General features: G+C 37.1%; 1 protein-coding gene across 2 annotated transcripts in view; it reads left to right on the top strand.

The window, feature by feature from the left end:
* UBR1 (ubiquitin protein ligase E3 component n-recognin 1) overlaps positions 1–21,155 on the top strand; it is a 137,082-nt gene that overhangs the window by 33,810 nt on the left and 82,117 nt on the right. For both annotated transcript variants that reach the window (XM_030318370.2, XM_030318371.2), the window contains exons 4-7: positions 2,004–2,114; positions 16,634–16,764; positions 19,688–19,826; positions 21,028–21,090. In XM_030318370.2, the coding sequence (XP_030174230.1) occupies positions 2,004–2,114; positions 16,634–16,764; positions 19,688–19,826; positions 21,028–21,090 (444 nt within the window). The remainder of the gene's footprint in view (positions 1–2,003; positions 2,115–16,633; positions 16,765–19,687; positions 19,827–21,027; positions 21,091–21,155) is intronic.

Consider the following 21,155-nt stretch of genomic DNA (forward strand, 5'->3'; position numbering starts at 1 on the left):
TGCTTTGTTTCAATGCTGTTTATTTTTCATTTGAGTCTTTTGTCTTGGATACCTTGTAATTTAGAATTCACTTCAAGTAGGATTTTCTAGTTTTCTGCTATTTTTTCCCCCGAGTTCAGTCAAGTCTCATATTCCTTTTGTGTCCATGTCCGATCTTAGTTTCTGTATTTCTAATTAAAGGTGCTTTAATCCGATTAAAGGCTTTCATATCCAGCACATGTTTGTTTGAGGCATGTAATTAAGTTTAGAGCATTACATTACAGTTTTCTTCAGTTTTGTGGTTGGGCTTTGGCTCTGACTGCATTTTTTGCCTTTCTTTTTTGGTAATAGTTTTGTATATATATTTAAAATTTTTTTTAATGTTTGCTTTTCAGAGACAGAGAGAAAGAGAGAGAGAGAGTGGGGGAGGGGCAGAGAGAGAGGGAGGCACAGAATCCAAACCAGGCTCTAGGCTCTCAGCTGTCAGCACAGTGCCCAACATGGGGCTTGAACCCACAAACCACAAGATCATGACCTGAGCCGAAGGTGGACACTTAACTGACTGAGCCACCCAGGCACCCTAGTTATAGTTTTGAATGAATATGGTCTGTTTCTTCTTTTTCATTTCATGGACAGGGTTTACAAGTGCTGTTTTCTGTCAGTTCTGCCCTCTTCTGTGTAATTTCTTTTATAGATGATGTTGAGAATAGAGGTGGGATGAGAGCATTTGGCGTGTGTTGTTTCTCTCATTTCTGTAGGATCCTTAATTTTTCCTTCTTGTTTCCTTTTTTCATTTACTGACAAATCTTTAAGGGCTTATCACCTTCTTTTTTGTATTTCATTTTCCTACAAAAGCAATGCTTCTCTGAGGTTGCTACTGCTGGTCCTACTCACTTTTCATCTCTTTGTCTGTGAACCCTCAAGTCTCAACCTGTGTTCAGTAGTTGTTCCTCAGCATGATTTTGGGCATGATTTTGTCTGTGCTTCATCTAAGTCCTCTGTACCCATCTCTTCTCTTTCATGGAATCTCTTAAGCTCCTTTCTCGTCTGCATTTGTAAGCTTGAAGTAATAGGCAACAGGAACTTTAATGGAACAAATCATTTGAAGATCATGGCATTTATTTTTCATCTCTCAGTAATGCTGCAGACATGAGTCATGTGGTTTTAGTGCTTTCCTTGTTCATTGTATGTTTTGGAGGGGGGAATTTGGGGAGAGATTCAGAATTAGGCCATTGTCATCATCCTCTATCTGGATTCACATATCTGCATTATTTTTTTGTTGTTTGCAGGAACCTTCAAAGGAAAAGGGTTGTAAAAAATTTAGGTACAATGGAACATCAAATAATTGTAAATATTGTATACATTTCTTCAACATATAAGTATTATTATAATGAGTTTTAGAAGTGTGTTTAAGCAGAAAAATCTCATTACTCGAGCATTTTAGGTGTTGTATGGTGGTTTTTTGTTTTGTTTTTTTTTGCATACTTCACAATCTGTTCTCCATTAGTACACAATTTTAAAAATTGTTATTTAAAAATTAGATGTTTTTGGGGCGCCTGGGTGGCGCAGTCGGTTAAGCGTCCGACTTCAGCCAGGTCACGATCTCGCGGTCCGTGAGTTCGAGCCCCGCATCAGGCTCTGGGCTGATGGCTCAGAGCCTGAAGCCTGTTTCCGATTCTGTGTCTCCCTCTCTCTCTGCCCCTCCCCCGTTCATGCTCTGTCTCTCTCTGTCCCAAAAATAAATAAACATTGAAAAAAAAAATTTTTTTTTAAAAAAATAAAAAAAATAAATAAAAATTAGATGTTTCAAAGCATGTTTCAAAATTTTATCACTTTGAAGGCTCATTTTTGTTATGATTAAGTATTTAGATTATTTTCTTGTTAACTAAAATGTTTTCGGATATATTTTCTATTTCATTAAAGGCAAGTAGGGTTTAAGTACTGGGGAGTATTGAGTCATCTTTATCCTTTCTTGCTTTGTAAGATGTTTTGAAATCAAGACAAACTCATTTTTCATTTGTCAGATGCATACTTCTACTGGAGGGGGATTTTGTGACTGTGGAGACACAGAGGCATGGAAAACAGGCCCTTTTTGTATAAGTCATGAACCTGGAAGAGCAGGTACCACAAAAGAGGTAAGGATATTATTTTTAAAAGTTGCTAATTATTTTAAGCTTGATACAGTTAGATGGAGATAAATGTTATGTGTGTGGATTAAACTCAATTCCATTAAGAATCCTGAGTTTTATGTTCCAGTATTTAAATGTAAGGAGTTTTATTCCACTCTGTGTTCTTTGTCTAAAGAAAGAGTGAATTTCTTGGTTCTATTTGTTAAGCAGTCAATTTGATAAGTAAGAATGAACAATATATAAGCCTAAAAGAGCAAATGGAATGGTAGAATTGACACATAACTTTAATAATGCTTTTCTTAAAGAAAAAAATAGTCAACAAATTGATTATTATATATCCTAATCAAGAAAAAGTGGGCAAGCCCAGATACAGACAATTAGGAAGGAGAATGGGAAAATAACTATAGACCCATAGACAAAGAAGAAATTGAAAGGATTATAAAAGATTCTTTATATGACTGTGCAAATACATTTGAAGATGGATCATTTTATCAAATATACAATTTTATAATTTATTCAAACAAAGAGAAAACATAAACAGTTAATAACCATTGAAGAGATTCAGAATATAGTCTGTCACAAGAAAGTACTTCCCTAAAAAATGCTGTGTTCAAATGGTTTCACAGAGTAATCCTTTTCAAAACTGCAAGAAATAGTTTTAGTAGTCTTTAAACTGTTCCATGTAGTCCTATAGCAGTGAAGACCCTTAGCGCCCAGATTTTGATGTCTTTAAGTAGCATTACTCACTAAAAGAAATCAGGGCTTATAAAAATACCTGACCAGGTGAAAATACATTATCAGGGAATAGGTAAGCTTGTGAGGATGGGTTTGTATTAAAAGAATCTAGGATCTAACTTGAAAGAGCTGTCACTGATCTGAGTTGGGCAATTGGAGTATCATAATAATACTAATAAGTAACTACTATAATTGAATGAATCAAAGTACATGAAAATTCATGAATTCCTAATAAAACTTATAGAGAGCTTAAATAAAAAAATAATTTTGCCAAGTCACTGGTTCATTGCTATGGTGATGGTTATTATATAATTTCTTCACTCTAAAAATTGGTAAAGGGAATGAACTAAGCATTTATTCTACTTTTTCGATAGGAATTGTATTCCATTGTAAACAAGTATTACCAGTATATGAGGTAAAGCTCTTCTTTCTAGATGCATCTAGCTCCCTAATAGAGAAGATTTAGTAGAATTAGAATAATTAACATTTTTTATTTAAAAAAATTGTTTTTAATGTTTATTTATTTTTGAGAGAGAGAGAAAGAGAGACAGAGCATGAGTGGGGGAGGGGCAGAGAGAGAGGGAGACACAGAATCCGAAACAGGCTTCAGGCTCCGAGCTGAGAGCACACAGCCCGACGCAGGGCTCGAACTCACAGACTGAGATGAGAGATCATGACCCGAGCCGAAGTCAGACACTCAACCGACTGAGCCACAGAGGCGCCCCATCATTTAAAAATTTTTTTTAAATGTTTGTTTATTTTTGAGAGAGAGAGAGAGACCGAGCATGAGTGGGGGAGGGCACAGAGAGAGGGAGACACAGAATCCGAAGCAGGCCCCAGGCTCCGAGCCGTCAGCATAGAGCCCGACATGAGGCTCAAACTCACAAGCCGTGAGATCATGACCTGAACCGAAGTTGGACACTCAACCAACTGAGCCACCCAAGCGCCCCTAGAATAATTAACACTTTGCAAACCCTAAGGAAATATTTGATTCAGACAAGGATCATTAATAGATGCTAAACCCATTAAGACATCAGTTGATAAGGAACAGTATTCACATAGTTCTAAATTGTCACCTCATAGATTACCTGCTAGTCATAAAGGAAAAAAGTGAAACTTTATAATGGAGGTATCATACTGTCATCTCCTGAAACTAGTCATCAATATTAGCATCATTACTAATAGCAGGGCAATATGGCATAATGAGTCTCTTCATAGCATATAAAATAAAGTCCATAGGTTAACATCTAAAAATCAGTTAATATAATACACCATATTAAAAAAAAAACAAAAAACCCAAACCACAAGATCATCTTACTAGATGTAGCAAAAGCCTTTTACTAAAGCCGGCACACTTTCATCATAAAAAAGACTTAAACTTATAAGGAACTTCCTCAACCCTGATAGAGGACATATATGGAAACCTCACAGCTATTAGATACTTTCCCCTTAAGATCAGGAACAAGACAAAGATTCTGCTCTTGCCACATCTATTTAATACTCTATTGGAGGTTCTAGCTAGGGCAATTAGTAATGCAAGAAAAAGAAAAGGCATCCAGATTGGAGAGGAAAAAATAAAACTAGCTCTCTTTGCAGATTAACATGACTTTGTATATGGAAAATCTTAAGGAATCCACAAAAAAAAATTATTAGAACTAATAAGTTCAGCAAGAATGTAGGATACAAGATAATTATACAGAAATTACTTATATTTTTATACATCAGTTTTGAAAAATTGGAAGAAGAAATTGAGAAAAAAATGCACATTTACTATAGTATCAAATAGAATAAAATATTTAGGAATACCAAAAGCAGTATAAAATTTATATTCTGAAAACTGTTGAACACTGTTGAAAGAAATTAAAGATCTCAATAAATGGAAAAACATCCTATGTTTCTGGATTAGAAGACTTACAGGTTTTTTTTTTTTTAGGTTTTTATTTTAATTCCAGTTAGTTAACATACAGTATAATGTTAGTTTCAGGTGTACAATATAGTGGTTCAACACTTCCATACTTTACCCAGTGCTCGTCATGACAAGTGTACTCCTTAATCTCCATCACCTATTTCTCCCATCCCCACCCCCTCCTCACCTCCCCTCTGGTAACCATCAGTTTGTTCTGTATAGTTAAGAGTGTGTTTCTTGGTTTGCCTCTCTCTTTCTTTTTTTCCCCTTTGCTCGTTTGTTTTGTTTCTTAAATTCTGCATGAGTGAAATCAGATGGTATTTAGAAGACTTAAAATTGTTAATGTAGCAGTACAATGGGTGTTTTTTTTTTCCCACCACCATCAAGTCATCAAACTCAGTTCTCTGTTGACACTGACCTAGGTCCCATAAATTTAGCTCAACCCTGACACTGTCTGCCTGGCAATAAGCATTAGATCCCACAGGCTAAGATCTTTCAGCTCTCTGAGTGTACCACCTTCCCCAAATCTCTGTGTGTTCACCAACCCAGAAGTACTCCATATTCTGTCCTTTTGGGTTTCACTACATAGGGGCATGGTTGATTAAATCATGGTCACCCAGCCCCCATCTTAGATGCTTTCTAAAAGTCACTTCAATAGCACAATGTAAGACTTTTAAAAATTCCTCTCATCCCTTTGGAAATTCCAAGAGTTTCAGGAGCTCTGAACCAGAAACAGTGAAGACCAAATATATTTCTTACTATAAATCACATCAAAGGCCATACTCCCCAAGTTGATGTACAGATTCAGCACAATTGCTATCAGAATTACAGCTGGGAATTTTTTTTTCTCTCTCTTTTTTTAAATTGACAGGCTTACTCTAAAATTTATATTGAATTCTAAGAGACCCAGAATAGCCAAAACAACCTTGGAAAAGAACAGACTTGGAAGACTCACACTTCCCTATTTCAAAACCTACTACAAAGCAACAGTAATCAAGACAGTGTGGTATGACATAATGATAAGCATGGAGATCATGAGAATAGATTTGAGAGCTCGGAAGTAAACCCACATGTCTGTGGTCAACTGTTTTTCAACTAGAATACAAAGGCCATTCACTAGGGAATACTGTTTTTTATCAAATGGTACCAGAACAACTGGATATCCCCATGCAAAAGAATGAATCTGGATCCCTAGCTCACACTGTACACAAAAATTAATTCAAAATGGGTCAAAGACCTAAATGTGAGAGCTAAAACTATAAAACTCTTAGAAGAAAACAGAGGGTAAATCATCATGACCTCAGATTTGGCAGTGGATTGATAGATATGACAGCAGAAGCCTGAGTAATAAAAGAAAGAATAGATAATTGGACTTCATCAAAGGACACTGTCAAGAAAATGAAAAGCCTATAGAATGGGAGAAATATGTTTGCAAATCATATTATCTGATAAGGAGCTTATATCTAGAACTTACATAATATATTAGTATTATTGTAATTAAATAGTGTTATTATAGGATAATGTAATATTCATATAGTACTCATAATAAATTATAGCATTCATAATAAATTATAGTATTCATAATAAAATATAGTATTCATAATAAAAGGTAGAAACAACCCAACTGCCCATCAGCTGATAAATGGATAAACAAATATGGGTAAATTGATATCATGTATTATTTGGCTATAAAAGAGAGGTAATGAAACATGCTTCAATTTGAAGGAACCTTAAAAGTATTATGGTAAGTGAAAGAAGCCAGTTACAAAAGATCACATATGATTACATTTATTTTATTTTATTTTATTTTATTTTATTTTATTTTATTTTATTATTTTTAATATGAAATTTATTGTCAAATTGGTTTCCATGCAACACCCAGTGCTCATCCCAACAGGTGCCCTCCTCAATACCCACCTCCCACCCTCCCCTCCCTCCCACCCCCCCATCAACCCTCAGTTTATTCTCAGTCTTTAAGAGGCTCTTATGCTTTGGCTCCCTCCCTCTCTAACCTCTTTTTTCCCCCCTCCCCCATGGTCTTCTGTTAAGTTTCTCAGGATCCACGTAAGAGTGAAAATGTATGGTATCTGTCTTTCTCTGCATGACTTATTTCACTTAGTGTAACACTCTCCAGTTCCATCCACGTTGCTACAAAAGGCCATATTTCATTCTTTCTCATTGCCACATAGTATTCCATTGTGTATATATATAAACCACAATTTCTTTATCCATTCATCAGTTGATGGACGTTTAGGCTCTTTCCATAATTTGGCTATTGTTGAAAGTGCTGCTATAAACATTAGGGTACAAGTGCCCCTATGCATCAGCACTCCTGTATCCCTTGGGTAAATTCCTAGCAGTACTATTGCTGGGTCATAGGGTAGATCTATTTTTAATTTTTTGAGGAACCTCCACACTGTTTTCCAGAGCAGCCGATTACATTTTATTTTTTTTTTTTTAATTTTTTTTTTTCAACGTTTATTTATTTTTGGGACAGAGAGAGACAGAGCATGAACGGGGGAGGGACAGAGAGAGAGGGAGACACAGAATCGGAAACAGGCTCCAGGCTCTGAGCCATCAGCCCAGAGCCCGACGCGGGGCTCGAACTCACGGAGCGCGAGATCGTGACCTGGCTGAAGTCGGACGCTTAACCGACTGCGCCACCCAGGCGCCCCCAGCCGATTACATTTAAATGAATGTCTGGAATAGGTACATTGATAGGGACAGAAAATAGATTAGTGGTTGTTTAGGTCTAGGGAGATGAGGCATGTGGTGAGGGAGGAAGAAATCACTAAAGGTTTCTTTTTTTTTTTTTTTTTTTAATTTTTTTTTCAACGTTTATTTATTTTTGGGACAGAGAGAGACAGAGCATGAACGGGGGAGGGGCAGAGAGAGAGGGAGACACAGAATCGGAAACAGGCTCCAGGCTCTGAGCCATCAGCCCAGAGCCTGATGCGGGGCTCGAACTCACGGACCGCGAGATCGTGATCTGGCTGAAGTCGGACGCTTAACCGACTGCGCCACCCAGGCGCCCCTTGTTTTTTTGAGGTCATGAAACATCTCATAGTGATGTGATAGTTACAAATATTTATAAATATACTAAAAACCATTAAATAGTATATTTTGAGTGCATTGTATGGTTGGTGAATTACATCTCATGCTGTTAAAAAATTGAAGTACCTAGAGCCTCACTTATGAAATATTCTTTTTTTTAAATTTTTTTTAACATTTTATTTATTTTTGAGAGAGAGAGAGAGAGAGCACAAGTGGGGGAGAGGCAGAGAGAGGGAGACACAGAATCCAAAGCAGGCTCCAGGCTCTGAGCTGTCAGTATAGAGCCTGACACGGGGCTCAAAATCACGAACTGCAAGATCATGACCTGAGCTGATGTCAGTTGCTTAACCGACTGGGGCACCCAGGCACCCCTGAAATATGCTTGATAAAAGTGTTTAACCTGGGATGCCTGGGTGGCTCAGTTGGTTAAACATCCAACTTCAGTTCAGGTCATTATCTCGCAGTTCATGAATTTGAGCCCCACCTCAGTCTGTGTGCTGACATCTCAGAGCATGGAGCCTGCTTCAGATTCTTTGTCTCCCTGTCTCTCTGTCCCTTTCCCACTCATGCTCAAAAATAAATAAACATTTAAAAAATTAAATAAATAAATGTTTAAGCTGAACTTAATGAAACCTTGAGGTCTAACTTCTAGCTTATAGGAAATACAGGGAAGACATGAAAAACATAAAGAAGACCACCAGGAAGATAAGTGGGAAATGTAGGACATTTCAGGATAAATCTAGAATGTAGGAGTTTTTTTTTAAATGATTTTTTTTTAATTTTTTTTTTCAACGTTTATTTATTTTTGGGACAGAGAGAGACAGAGCATAAACGGGGGAGGGGCAGAGAGAGAGGGAGACACAGAATCGGAAACAGGCTCCAGGCTCTGAGCCATCAGCCCAGAGCCCGACGCGGGGCTCGAACTCCCGGACCGCGAGATCGTGACCTGGCTGAAGTCGGACGCTTAGCCGACTGCGCCACCCAGGCACCCCTAGAATGTAGGAGTTTTTATAGGAAATCTGGCCTGGTTTCTGTCATGAAGAACAAAAGGCTGGAGGTGTGGAAGGGACATTCATTTAGATGTAAATGACTTAGACATAATCAAATGCTATAGATATTTTGGGAATAATTAGGAAAATTGAATATGCTCAAGACATAGATGATATTTAAAAATTATTGTTAATGTTATTAGATATAATAGTGGTATTATGATTATGTAGGAAAAATTTTTACAGATACATATCAAAGTATTTGGGGGTAAACCTTAAAATACTTGAACAAAAAAATACATGTATGGAAAATAACCTAAATTACCTAAATCTTAGGTAAAAGTTGTGTTTCTTATACTGATCTTAGTTTTCTATATTTAAAATTTTTTATTGATAAAAATAAATAAAAATCATCAAGTAAACTCCAGTTAAATAAAAGCATAGAAACTGTTCTTAAGCATAGCAAGGGGAAAAAAGAAAGTTACCAAATTTGTTACATAGAGCTAACATTATATTGATCTCAGATCTGACAAATATAGAATTTACAGATCAGTTTTATTAATAATTGTTATGCTGAAATACTAAATAAAACATTAGCAGGTGAAATCGAGTTTAAAACAATCACGTAACACTGTCATACTTATGTTCCTGGAATGAACTCTTCTTGGAATTCACCTGTGAAACCATTAATCCTGGCATTTTCTGGGAAAGTTAGCTCTTTGATAACATTCTCAGTTTCTTCCAGGATTATTGACCTGAAATCAAAAGTCATTAATCATGTTTGATGATGAAACATTAGTGTATTCCCATTATAGAGACAAGAGAAGGAAATCTATTGCCACTGTTCTTTAACACCTCCTGGAAGTTAATCAAATAGACTCACAGGATGAACTAAAATATATCAGTATTGGAGAGGAGGCAAAATACTCATGAGTGTATACCTGGAAAACCCAAGAATATTAACTAGAAAAGAAATGGAAACTAGAGTAGAGCTTGATCAAGTTATTGGTTACAGAACTCATATTAAAAACCATTAGTTTCAGGGGTGCCTGGGTGGCTCAGTCGGTTGAGCGTCTGACTTCAGCTCGGGTCATGATCTCGCGGTCCGTGGGTTCACGCCCTGCGTCGGGCTCTGTGCTGACCACTCAGAGCCTGGAGCCTGTTTCGGATTCTCTGTCTCCCTCTCTCTCTGACCCTCTCCCATTCATGCTCTGTCTCTCTCTGCCTCAAGGGTGAATAAACGTTAAAAAAAAAGTTTAAAAAAAAAAACCATTAGTTTTTCTATTTAATGTATTTAACAAATATTACTTAAATGCCCTTACAAACAATAGCTTTTGGAAAATGTAGTGAAAAGGAGTGCCTGGCTGGCTCATTCAGTAGAGCATCTGACTCTCCATCTCAGGGTTTTGAGTTCAAGCCCCACGTTGGATATAGAGATCACTTTTAAAAAAATGTAATGGAAGAAAAGATCTCATTCACTGTAGCATGAGAAAAGATAAAATACCTTGGAAAAAAGTAAGAAATCTGCCAGCTGTATTTTTTTTAACGTCTATTTATTTTTGAGAGACAGAGTGTGAGCGGGGGAGGGACAGATGGAGGTAGAGAATCTGAATTAGGCTCCAGGCTCTGAGCTGTCAGCACAGAACTCCATGCAGGGCTTGAGTCCATTAACTGTGAGGTCATGACCTGAACTGAAGTCAGACATCCAACTGACTGAGCCACTCAGGTACCCCTCTACCAGCTGTATTTTTAAAAAACTTGAAAACTGTACTCTGATAGGCATGAAAGAAAAAAAAAAATCAGAAGACAAGCTTCATTCTTAGATTGGAAGATTCAATATTACAAAGATAAAACTTTTTCTAGAATTAATCCACAAAGTCAATATATCCCCAGCCAAATACTCTTTTGGAACTTGACAAAGTAGTCAAAAGTTCTTCTGGAAAAATAGTTTGTGAAATTTGTCAAAAAAGCTGAAATGAAGAGTTAGGAGTGTGAATAGGTCTAATAGATTTAAAATGTGTTAAAGAGCTCTAGTAATCCAAACAATGTGACTCTTGCTATAGGAACAGACAGCAGATAATGGAATAGAAAAGAGTATATAAACCCAAATTGGTAGTATAGACAGAATTTCTGGTTGGTGGTGCTATGTAACTGACGACCCATTTGAGGAAAAAAATAGAAAAAACTTGATCAGATAAATTACAAACTATCAAGGATTTTTAAAAGCTTTTTTGTTTTTTATTTTTATTTTTTCAAGTCAATTCATTTTGGAGAGAGAGAGCACATGAAAGTGCATGGGGGAGGGGCAGAGAGAGAATCCCAAGCAGGCCCTGCGCTGCCAGTGCAGAGCCTGACGTGGGACTTGATCTCACAATTCGGGAGATCATGACCTGAGCTGAAATCAAGAGTCAGATGCTTAACCAGCTGAGCCACCCAGGCACCCCTAAAATATTTTTTAGAAAAGAAATTATAAACTTGTTAGGAGGAAATAATGATATACTGGAAAAAACACTGCAATATGTCATAAAGTATAATGATCTATCAGTAAGAAACCCCTGGTATTCTGTATATTTGTGCTATCTGACCACTCACGTGTGTAGTGTACCGTATTTTACGAAACCCAAAATGTAAAGAAATGGAATTATATCTTGAGAAATAAAATGTGTTCTCTTCTCTTGAGTAGAAGCATTAGAGCACAACGTGAAGGGCTCTAGAACAAGTATCCTTGGTTTGCTTTGTAACCTGACTAATTAGCTCTGTGACTTTGGCAGAGTTATTCAACCTTTCTACCTTTCAGTTTATCTCTAACTGGGAGATAATACCATCTGCCTCACAGGGCTATGAGGATTAAATGAGATAATACAGGTAAAGTGCTTAGCCTTAGAATATGCCAGGCGTATTGTAAGGGCCCAGTAAATGTTAGCTATCATCATCATTAGTGTTATTACAGCTCCGACTACTTTTCCCATTACCTGTTCTTACTTCTGATACTAATAATACCTCACATTTGTATATTTTAGATTTAACAGAGATCTTTCACAGGCATTATTATCATTTTATCTTCCATTACTACTTTATGAGGTACTTATATAGTAGCTCCATTTTATGGAAGGAGAAACACACCCTCAGTAAAGTTAAGTGGCTTGCTCAGGTTTGCAGATCTGGCCAGTGGCAAAGTTGGACATAAAATTCAGATCTTTAGATTCTGGGATCCAGCACGGGTTTTAAAACCTTGAATTTAATTTCAAATTTATGAAAAGCTATAAAAATAAAAAGAGTACAAAGGATATTCATATCCATTCACCAATTGTTACCACTTTCCCCCATTTACTTTATTATTCAGCACTTGATGTTTAGATTGCCTCTTCTCTCTTACTCATTTACTTGCCCTGATCTCAGATGGCCATTCCTTCATTTAACAAATATTTATCAAGTACCTGTTACTTGATTAAATATTATCAAATGTCTATTACCTGAAATACCATTTAACTCTTTCAAATTTATTCTCATTTTTGTTTTAACAGATATTCTTAATTCTGATTATTTCACTTTCCTCTTTTGAAAGAATACTGAAATGTCTTGAAATAAAGTCAGAAAGTAATTTTATTCTGGAAAAACTGTCTTTGCATTTTAAATTAAAAAAAAAAATTTAATGTTTATTTTTGAGAGACAAAGTGTGAGTGGAGGAGGGACAGAGAGAGAGGAAGACACAGAATCTGAAGCAGGTTTAGGCTCTGAGCTGTCAGCACAGAGCCCGACGCAGGGCTTGAATTCACAAACTGCAAGATCATGACCTGAGCTCAAGTCAGACGCTTAACTTACTGAGCCACTGAGGTGCCCCTTAAGTTTTGTTTTGTTTTAACGTTTTTATTTATTTTTGAGAGAGAGAGACAGAGCATGAGTGGGGGAGGTGCAGAGAGAAGGAGACACAGAATCTGAAGCAGACTCCAGGCTCTGAGCTGTCAGCACAGAGCCCAATGTGAGGCTCGAACTCACGAACTGCCAGATCATGACCTGAACTGAAGTTGGATGCTTAACTGACTGAGCCACCCAGGCACTCCTGTCTTTGCTTTTTAAATACCAAAGAATCCTTGGGAGTTAAGTTGACTCACTGAGTTTACAAAACTAGCTTCCCTTCCTCTGCCTCATGGATTTCCAGTCTGTTGGGGTTTTCTTGAATCATATTGCCTCAGAATACTGAATTTAGTTATGAACTAAACTGATCTTGGATTTCTCTGGATTTAGAATTTGATTGAAAAGGTGATTGGTCATTTACGCTTATCCTAAAGGTAAATTTGGCTATTTTGGAACTAAGTCATTATCTGGAGGTGAGAGAAAGGTACCTATGACTAGCACATAACTAATCAATTCACTCAACACAAACAGCCCTGTGTACATAGCATTTTGTTTCATCTCTGCTTTGGTGAACAGAATCCGTACTCTACCAGGTGTGTTGCATTGTGCTAGCCATAGTGGGGATTTACCAAGTGTAATCAGATCTGGCTGATACTAATCAGTCAGTCATCCAGCATTTGGCAATGTCTTTTGAAGAGAAGCTGCTTTCTGGTATATGTGAAAGCAGTTTCTCTCAAGTCCTGCACTTAAGGTTGGTTTGGTTTTTTTTCTTTCTGTTTACATTACAGCCCTTTTGTTTCCTCTCATTGACCTTCTTATTTTCTTTCTTTTTTTTTAAATTAAAAAAAATGTTTATTTTTGGCAGAGAGAGAGAGACAGAGCATGAGTGAGGGAGGGGCAGAGAGAGAGGGAGACAGAGAATCTGAAGCAGGCTCCATGCTCTGAGTTGTCAGCACAGAGCCTGACTCAGGGCTTGAACTCACAGACTGTGAGTTCATGACCTGAGCCGAAGTTGGATGCTCAACCGACTGAGCCACCCAGGCACCCCCCGACCTTCTTATTTTCTAAGCTTTAGATGCTTTGATTGAAAGTTTCTTATATATTTACCAGACCTCTTCTAAAGAACTCTGAATGATATGGTTTAGAAATAATGAGTTGTTTATACATATATATGTAAACATATATATAATATAAATATATACATATATAAAATATTAATATATTATAATAAATAATATATTATCATATTATTATATATTATATAATATATATTATTTATTTGTTTATTTTGAAAGAGAGAGAGAGCGAGAGAGCACATGTGCAAGCAGGGAAGGGTTAGAGAGAGGGAGAGCAAGAGAATCCCAGGTAGGCTCCGTGGTATCAGTGCAGAGCCTGACAGAGATGGAGCCCAAATCCGCAAACTGTGAGATCATGACCTGGGCCAAAATCAAGACTAGGACGCTTAACTGACCGAGCCACCAAGGAACCCCATGAGTTGATTCTTTTAACTGTTCACCTCAGACTAGGTTTTTTTTTTTTTTTTTTTTTTAAGAATTCAAAAGGATATATTGAGCTAAAAAAAATATAAGAAAGAGGAATGTAGTGGACCAATATTGGTCTTAGTACTTTGACTCTCTTTATTTCTCTCTCTGGTAAATGATTCTGAGCAAAATCTCCTAAGAGAAGGTGACATATTGAAAAGAAGGTAAAAATTGAAATTATAAAGCATTGGGGAGTGAGAAAAAATTGGTGTAAAAGAGTAAAAATGCATAGGTTAAGATTTTATTCTGAACACAGAGTAAAATACAGTTCATTAGAACAGTCAGCAGCAGATAGGTTAAAATTTAATATTAAAATCTTATCCTGAATTTCTACAGGATTTTTTTTTAGTCTTAAAGAGCTCCTGTATTTTTTCCTGTTTACTCTTTTGTTTAAACAGCCTGTTGAGTTGCCATATTTAAAAATTGCATGCCATATTTAAAGATTCACCCATTTAAAGTGTACAAGTCAACAAATAAAAATAAAGTGTACAATTCAGCGCTTTTTGGTATATTTACAGAGTTGTTCAACCATCACCTCAATTATAGAAGCTTTTCATCACCCCCAAAAGAAACCCTGTACCCATCAGCAGTCACTCTCTATTTCTTCCAGACTCATCAGCTTTAGGCAACCACTGTTGTACTTTCTGTCTCTATAGATTTGCCTATTCTAGACATTTTATATAAATGTGATCATACACCATATGTTCTTTTGTGATTGGCTTTTTTCACCAGCATAATGTTTTCAAGGTTCATCCATGTTGTACCATTTACTTCATTCCTTCTCATGGCCAAATTATATTATGTTGTATAAATATTCACATTTTATTTATCCATTCAACGGTTGGTGGACATTGGGGTTGTTTCCACTTTTTGGCTATTATGAATAAAGATGCTATGAATATTTGTGTATACGTTTTTATTCTAGGGATATTTTTGTTTATCTTGGATAGATATGTAGAATGTAATTGCTGGGTCGTATAACTATGCTAAATATTTTGAGCATCTGTCAGACTGTTTTCCAAATTGGCTGTACCATTTCACATTCCCTCCAGTAGTGTGTAAGGGTTCAAATTCCTCTACATCCTAGCCAGCGCTTGTTTGTCTTTTTTATTATTGTCACTGTAGCAGTGTGAAGAAGTATCTCATTGTGGGTTTTTTTTCATGTTTATTTAGTTATTTTGAGAGAGAGAGACAGAGACAGAGAGAAGAGAATCCCAAGCAGGCACCGCACTGTCAGCCCAGAGCCTGATGTGGGCTCAGTCTCACGAACCATGACCTCATGACCTGAGCCTAAATCAGGAGTCCGTGCTTAACCAACTGATCCACCCAGGCACCCTTCATTGTGGTTTTGATTTGTATTTCTGTCATGGCTTGTGATACAGAGCATCTGAATGCATTTTTTAGCTGATTCGTTTCAACGAGCGTTTTGTTAAGGAGGTGGTGGTCTGTAATAAAAAGAACATTGTTGGGGCGCCTGGGTGGCGCAGTCGGTTAAGCGTCCGACTTCAGCCAGGTCACGATCTCGCGGTCCGTGAGTTCGAGCCCCGCGTTGGGCTCTGGGCGGATGGCTCGGAGCCTGGAGCCTGTTTCCAATTCTGTGTCTCCCTCTCTCTCTGCCCCGCCCCCGTTCATGCTCTGTCTCTCTCTGTCCCAAAAATAAATAAACGTTGAAAAAAAAAAATTAAAAAAAAAAAAAAAAGAACATTGTTTTTTTTAGAAGTCAAAGACTCAGGTTTTAGTCTTCTGCTATTTATAGCCTCTTTTACCTTAGAAGGGTTCCTTACCCTTTATTAAACATTTTTTTTAATGTTTATTTATTTTTGAGAGAGAGACAGAGAGACAGAGCATGAGTGGGGAAGGGGCAGAGAGAGAGACACACATGAAGCAGCCTCCAAGCTCTGAGAGCTCAGCACAGAGCCCAGTGTGGGGCTCGAACCTACGAACCACGAGATCATGACCTACACTGAAATCGGATGCTTAAGCGACTGGGCCACCCAGGCGCCCCCTGCCCCACCTTATCCTTTCAGTGCCTATCTCTGCCTGTCTTACAGAGTGGCTATGAGGTTCAGTTGAAATAAATAAGTTTTTTGTGAGCTTTAAGAGATAACCAAATGTTCTTTGATATTACCATAATTAGGCTACTCAGAAAGGCAGAGAACATTCATAAGGGAGAGCATCCCTCAGAAGGGGACTCTGTGGTTCTGTCTCCTTTTCTTTTTCTTTTTTTAAGATCCCACCCCCCTCCTTTTCTATCTGTAGCACTAAGTTGGCCACAAGGAATTAAGTGAATCTGATGTGAATAGCAACCCGCTTGAGCTCAACTTGAATTCATTCCTGAAGGATGGTGTAATGAAATCATTAAAATATTTCTAAATTAATAATATTTTCTCAGTGTTGGTAATTCTGTTTTTTTTGTGTGTTTTTTTTTTTTATACTTTCTTACAGAGTTTACGTTGCCCATTGAATGAAGAGGTAATTGCCCAAGCCCGGAAAATATTCCCTTCAGTGATAAAATACATTGTAGAAATGACTATATGGGAAGAGGAGAAAGAACTGCCTCCTGAACTCCAGAGAAGGTAGGGACATTTTTCAAAAGGGAGAAGTTTTAGCAATGATTATTGATACTGCAAAATAAATGTTAGAAAAATGTTTTTGTTGCTGTTATTTACTGCTTATCAGCATTATGAAAATTTTGTGGAAAATTATCTTATGGGGAATACTTCCAAAATTTCCATTTATATGAGATGTTCTGTTTTAGCACTAAACAGAAGTTAAACCAAAAGAAGGAAAAGCATTTTGGGGGTCTTATTCTAAATGATCTGGCAGCTTCTCATCCCAGTTAAACTGAGAAGTAAATTGCCCAGTTTGATCCTGCCCTAGACCAACCTCCAGATTTCCCTAGAGGTTTGTGGTAGGAATGAGGAGATAGCTCTTTGCCATGTGCTTTGATACCTAGGATTATTTCAGTTAGAAGGATTTAACATTTTTAAACTAAAACCCAGCACTTTCTAACAGCGGTGAGTCTTTCAGTCTCAGTAATATTTGCTCTTACCTTACAAATCCACAAGAGAATTCCAGACCTGATATTGAAAATATGGTTTGGGCCTTGTGGGAATTTTTCTATCTGTGTAATACTGGGATTTCACAAAATTGCATTATAAATTTAAATACCATTGTTCTTTGAGTTTATTGGGGTTTGTTTGTTTTATTTTAGGAGGAGAGAGAACTAAAAATTCTAATTTGTAAAGACATTACATATATTGTTTTGACTCTTGCTGGGCCATAAAATGCTTGGGGAAATAAAGGTCATCAGAGATTGCATTCACAAAGGCTTTAATTTCAGATAGGTGATAATGTCGGTGAAACCTTTTAAGAAACTTTGTGTTGGTAAACAATGCTAGTGTTCTGCCTGCCTGAAAAGGGAGGGTTGCATGAGCTTTTAGTATGTATATGGTGTAGCACCAGACTTTAGATTCATAGACCTGAGTTTGAGGCCTTCTCATGGTTTTATTGGCATTGTGACCATAGAGAAGTCTTTTATTTATTTATTTTTAAAGTAAGCTCTACACTCAGGGCTTGAACTCATGACCCTGAGACAAGAGTCTATTGACTGATCCAGCCAGGCACCCCTGGAGAAGTCTTTTTGAACTTGTTTCCTGAGCTCTAAGAGGCCTGAGAAAATTTTCCTCTTAGAGTTATGGAATCTATTGAGTGTATGGTAAAAGCATATTATAAACTGTTTAAAACTGATAATAACATTTGACATTTGTGTTTTCACATTTTTATAAGATCCTTACACCATTCTTGAATGTAGATATTATGCTCTTTTTATTTTTATTTTTGTTGTTGCTGATTTTTCTTTTTTTTGAGTAGCAATGTGTGTCTTTTTAAAATTAATTTATTTTTTAAATTTAAATCCAAGTTAGTTAACATACAGTGTAATAATGGTTTCAGGAGTAGAATTTAGAGATTCATCCCTTACACCCAGTGGTCATCCTAACAAGTGCCCTCCTTAATGGCCATCACCCATTTAGCCTATCCCACACCCCTCCAGCAACCCTCAGTTCTATTTAAGAGTTTCTTATGGTTTGCCTCTCTGTTTTTATCTTATTTTTCCTTCCCTTCCCCTATTTTCATCTGTTTTGTTTCCTAAATTTCATGAGTGAAATCATATATTTGTCTTTCTCTGACTTATTTCGCTTAGCATAATACATTCTAGTTCCTTCCATGTTGTTGTAAATGGGTTATTATACTCTTTTTAAATTTTTTTCTTAAATTTTATTTATTTATTTTGAGAGAGACAGAGACAGCATGAGCAGGGGAGGGGCAGAGAGAGAGGGAGAGAGAATTCCAAGCAGGCCCCACACTGCCAGTAGAGAGCCAAACTTGGGGCGTGAACTCCTGAAACTGTGAGATCATGACCTGAGCCAAAACCAAGAGTGTGACACTTAACTGATTGAGCCACCCAGGCTGCCCTGTTAATATTCTTTTAAAGATAGAAGAGGCTTTGTCATCTCAGCAAGATTAAAAGCTTAAGCAACCTAAGGTTCCTCAGTCAAATGGTAGTGCTAGCACTTTAAATCTATACACCTTTTTTTTTTGTTCACATTTTTGTTAAACGTTCTATAAAACCAGTATCACTTAAATAGAAGGTGGGACGCCTGGGTGGCTCAGTCAGTTAAGCATCCGACTCTTGGTTTCAGCTCAGGTCTTGTCAGCATGCTGACAGCAGGGAGCCTGCTTGGGATTCTCTCTCTCCCTCACTTTGTGCACCCCCCCCCCCCGCCAAATAAAAATAAACTTTAAAAAATGAATTAATTTATTAATTAAATATAAGGTAAAAGTAAGAATAAATTCAATAAAAACTAAGTATTAGTTATTTACTATTTATCATTGCCTGCTTGAAGGTCCTGAGACCAGGGCTGTCTCCCTTTGCCACAGTAGGAGATTAGCAAGAGTTAAGAGTAAGTAGTATTAAAGACATAGTCCCACTAAACTGAAAGTAATCATTCACACCTGGAAATAATTTTTTAAAATGGAGACAGTAGTGCTTTTATCAGGGTTTTAAAAATTTCATGGCACTGTACCACTTGAAATAATCTCCTGTATCAGTTATTACAGTGGTACTTTCTCATACATAAGAAACTACATGGTGGTGCTTTGTTACAGATGTTGTATATTACCTTAGCCTATTTTTCACGTTTTCCTTTATTTGTTTCAGTATCTGAACATATCTTTTTTGGGGGTGCCTGGGTGGCTCAGTCGGTTGAGCGTCCGACTTCGGCTCAGGTCATGATAGCGCGGTTTGTGAGTTCAAGCCCTGCATCGGGCTCTGTGCTCTGTGCTGACAGCTCAGAGCCTGGAGCCTGCTTCGGATTCTATGTCTCCCTCTCTCTCTGCCCTTCCCCCACTTCTGCTCTGTCTCTCTCTATCAAAAATAAATAAAATGTAAAAAAAAAATTTTTTTTTTGAATATATCTTCTTTTTTTTTTTTAACAGGGAGAAAAATGAAAGATACTATTGTGTCCTTTTCAATGATGAACACCATTCATATGACCATGTCATATACAGTCTACAAAGGGCTCTTGACTGTGAGCTTGCAGAGGCCCAGTTGCACACCACTGCCATAGACAAAGAGGTTCGTGAGCTTCATTTGAATTGTGCTCTCATAAGTCAGCTTCCTGAGAATCAGGTGTTGACTGAACTCTTGCTGAGTGCTCTTTAGTATTGTGTTGGGAACAGTCATCCCCTTTCTTTATTTCTTAGGTCCTAGGTAAATTGGTTAAAACTTGATTTTTCTGTGTATCATAATTGTAGATAACTATTACCTTTCCTCTTTCATTCTAAATAATTAGAAAGTTATTGAATATTCTGGCAAAAAGTAGTTAAGACTGTCAGCTTTAGTCTGTTTCTATAATTTATTGAAATAGCATTCCATAATTTATGGAGTGCATGAATGTATGAATTTTGACATTTTTTAATGTTATTACAACTATTTATAGCGTAATACTGATTCTTTGGTTCTGCTTTTTAAAAATATCTTTCCAAAGTAAAATGTCTTTCCAAGTAAAAAAGTATTATTAACCTAATCCCTGTCCATGAGAGGAGTGTAATATAGTGGAAGAAGCAGTGTGGCATTAGTAAGTGTAGTGATCTAGGGCTTGAGGAATCAATATCCTGGTCACACCTGTAACCCACTAGTGGATCACAAGTGTGTTATGGAACACATGTTAAGGAACTTGTAAGTTCATTCATGAAAAGTATTTAAAATACATAGCAGGAATTCAGTAAAAACCTAAGTTATTCTTGGATAGGAATGGAATACACTATAATAAGTAAAGAACTGGGGCGCCTGGGTGGCGCAGTCGGTTAAGCGTCCGACTTCAGCCAGGTCACGATTTCGCGGTCCGGGAGTTCGAGCCCCGCATCGGGCTCTGGGCTGATGGCTCGGAGCCTGGAGCCTGTTTCCGATTCTGTGTCTCCCTCTCTCTCTGCCCCTCCCCCGTTCATGCTCTGTCTCTCTCTGTCCCAAAAATAAATAAACGTTGAAAAAAAAAATTTATAAAAAAAAAAAATAAATAAGTAAAGAACTGATACTATTGCCAAGGAGAAAATCCAGCATCCTAAAGTATATTCTCTATGAGCAGTATCAAAAGTTCTGAAGCTTCATAAATGTGTTAAACATTTAGGTTTATCATCCAAGTATTGTCCATCTTACGACTTTTAGGCAGTTGGCACATAATTAATAATTCAGAGCTCATTAGGCCTTTGGGCTATACATTACTTATTGATTGGGATTATCATTCTGCTACTGAATTCTCATGTTTGTTTATAATTAGGGTCGTCGGGCTGTCAAAGCAGGTGCTTTTGCTGCTTGTCAGGAAGCAAAGGAAGATATAAAGGTAATTTTCTGAATTAGGATGAAGGAGAATTTTAAGAGGAATTCACATTACAAGAGCCAAAGTAG

Source organism: Lynx canadensis, chromosome B3 (genome assembly GCF_007474595.2).
Source record: "Lynx canadensis isolate LIC74 chromosome B3, mLynCan4.pri.v2, whole genome shotgun sequence".
NCBI lineage: Eukaryota > Metazoa > Chordata > Mammalia > Carnivora > Felidae > Lynx > Lynx canadensis.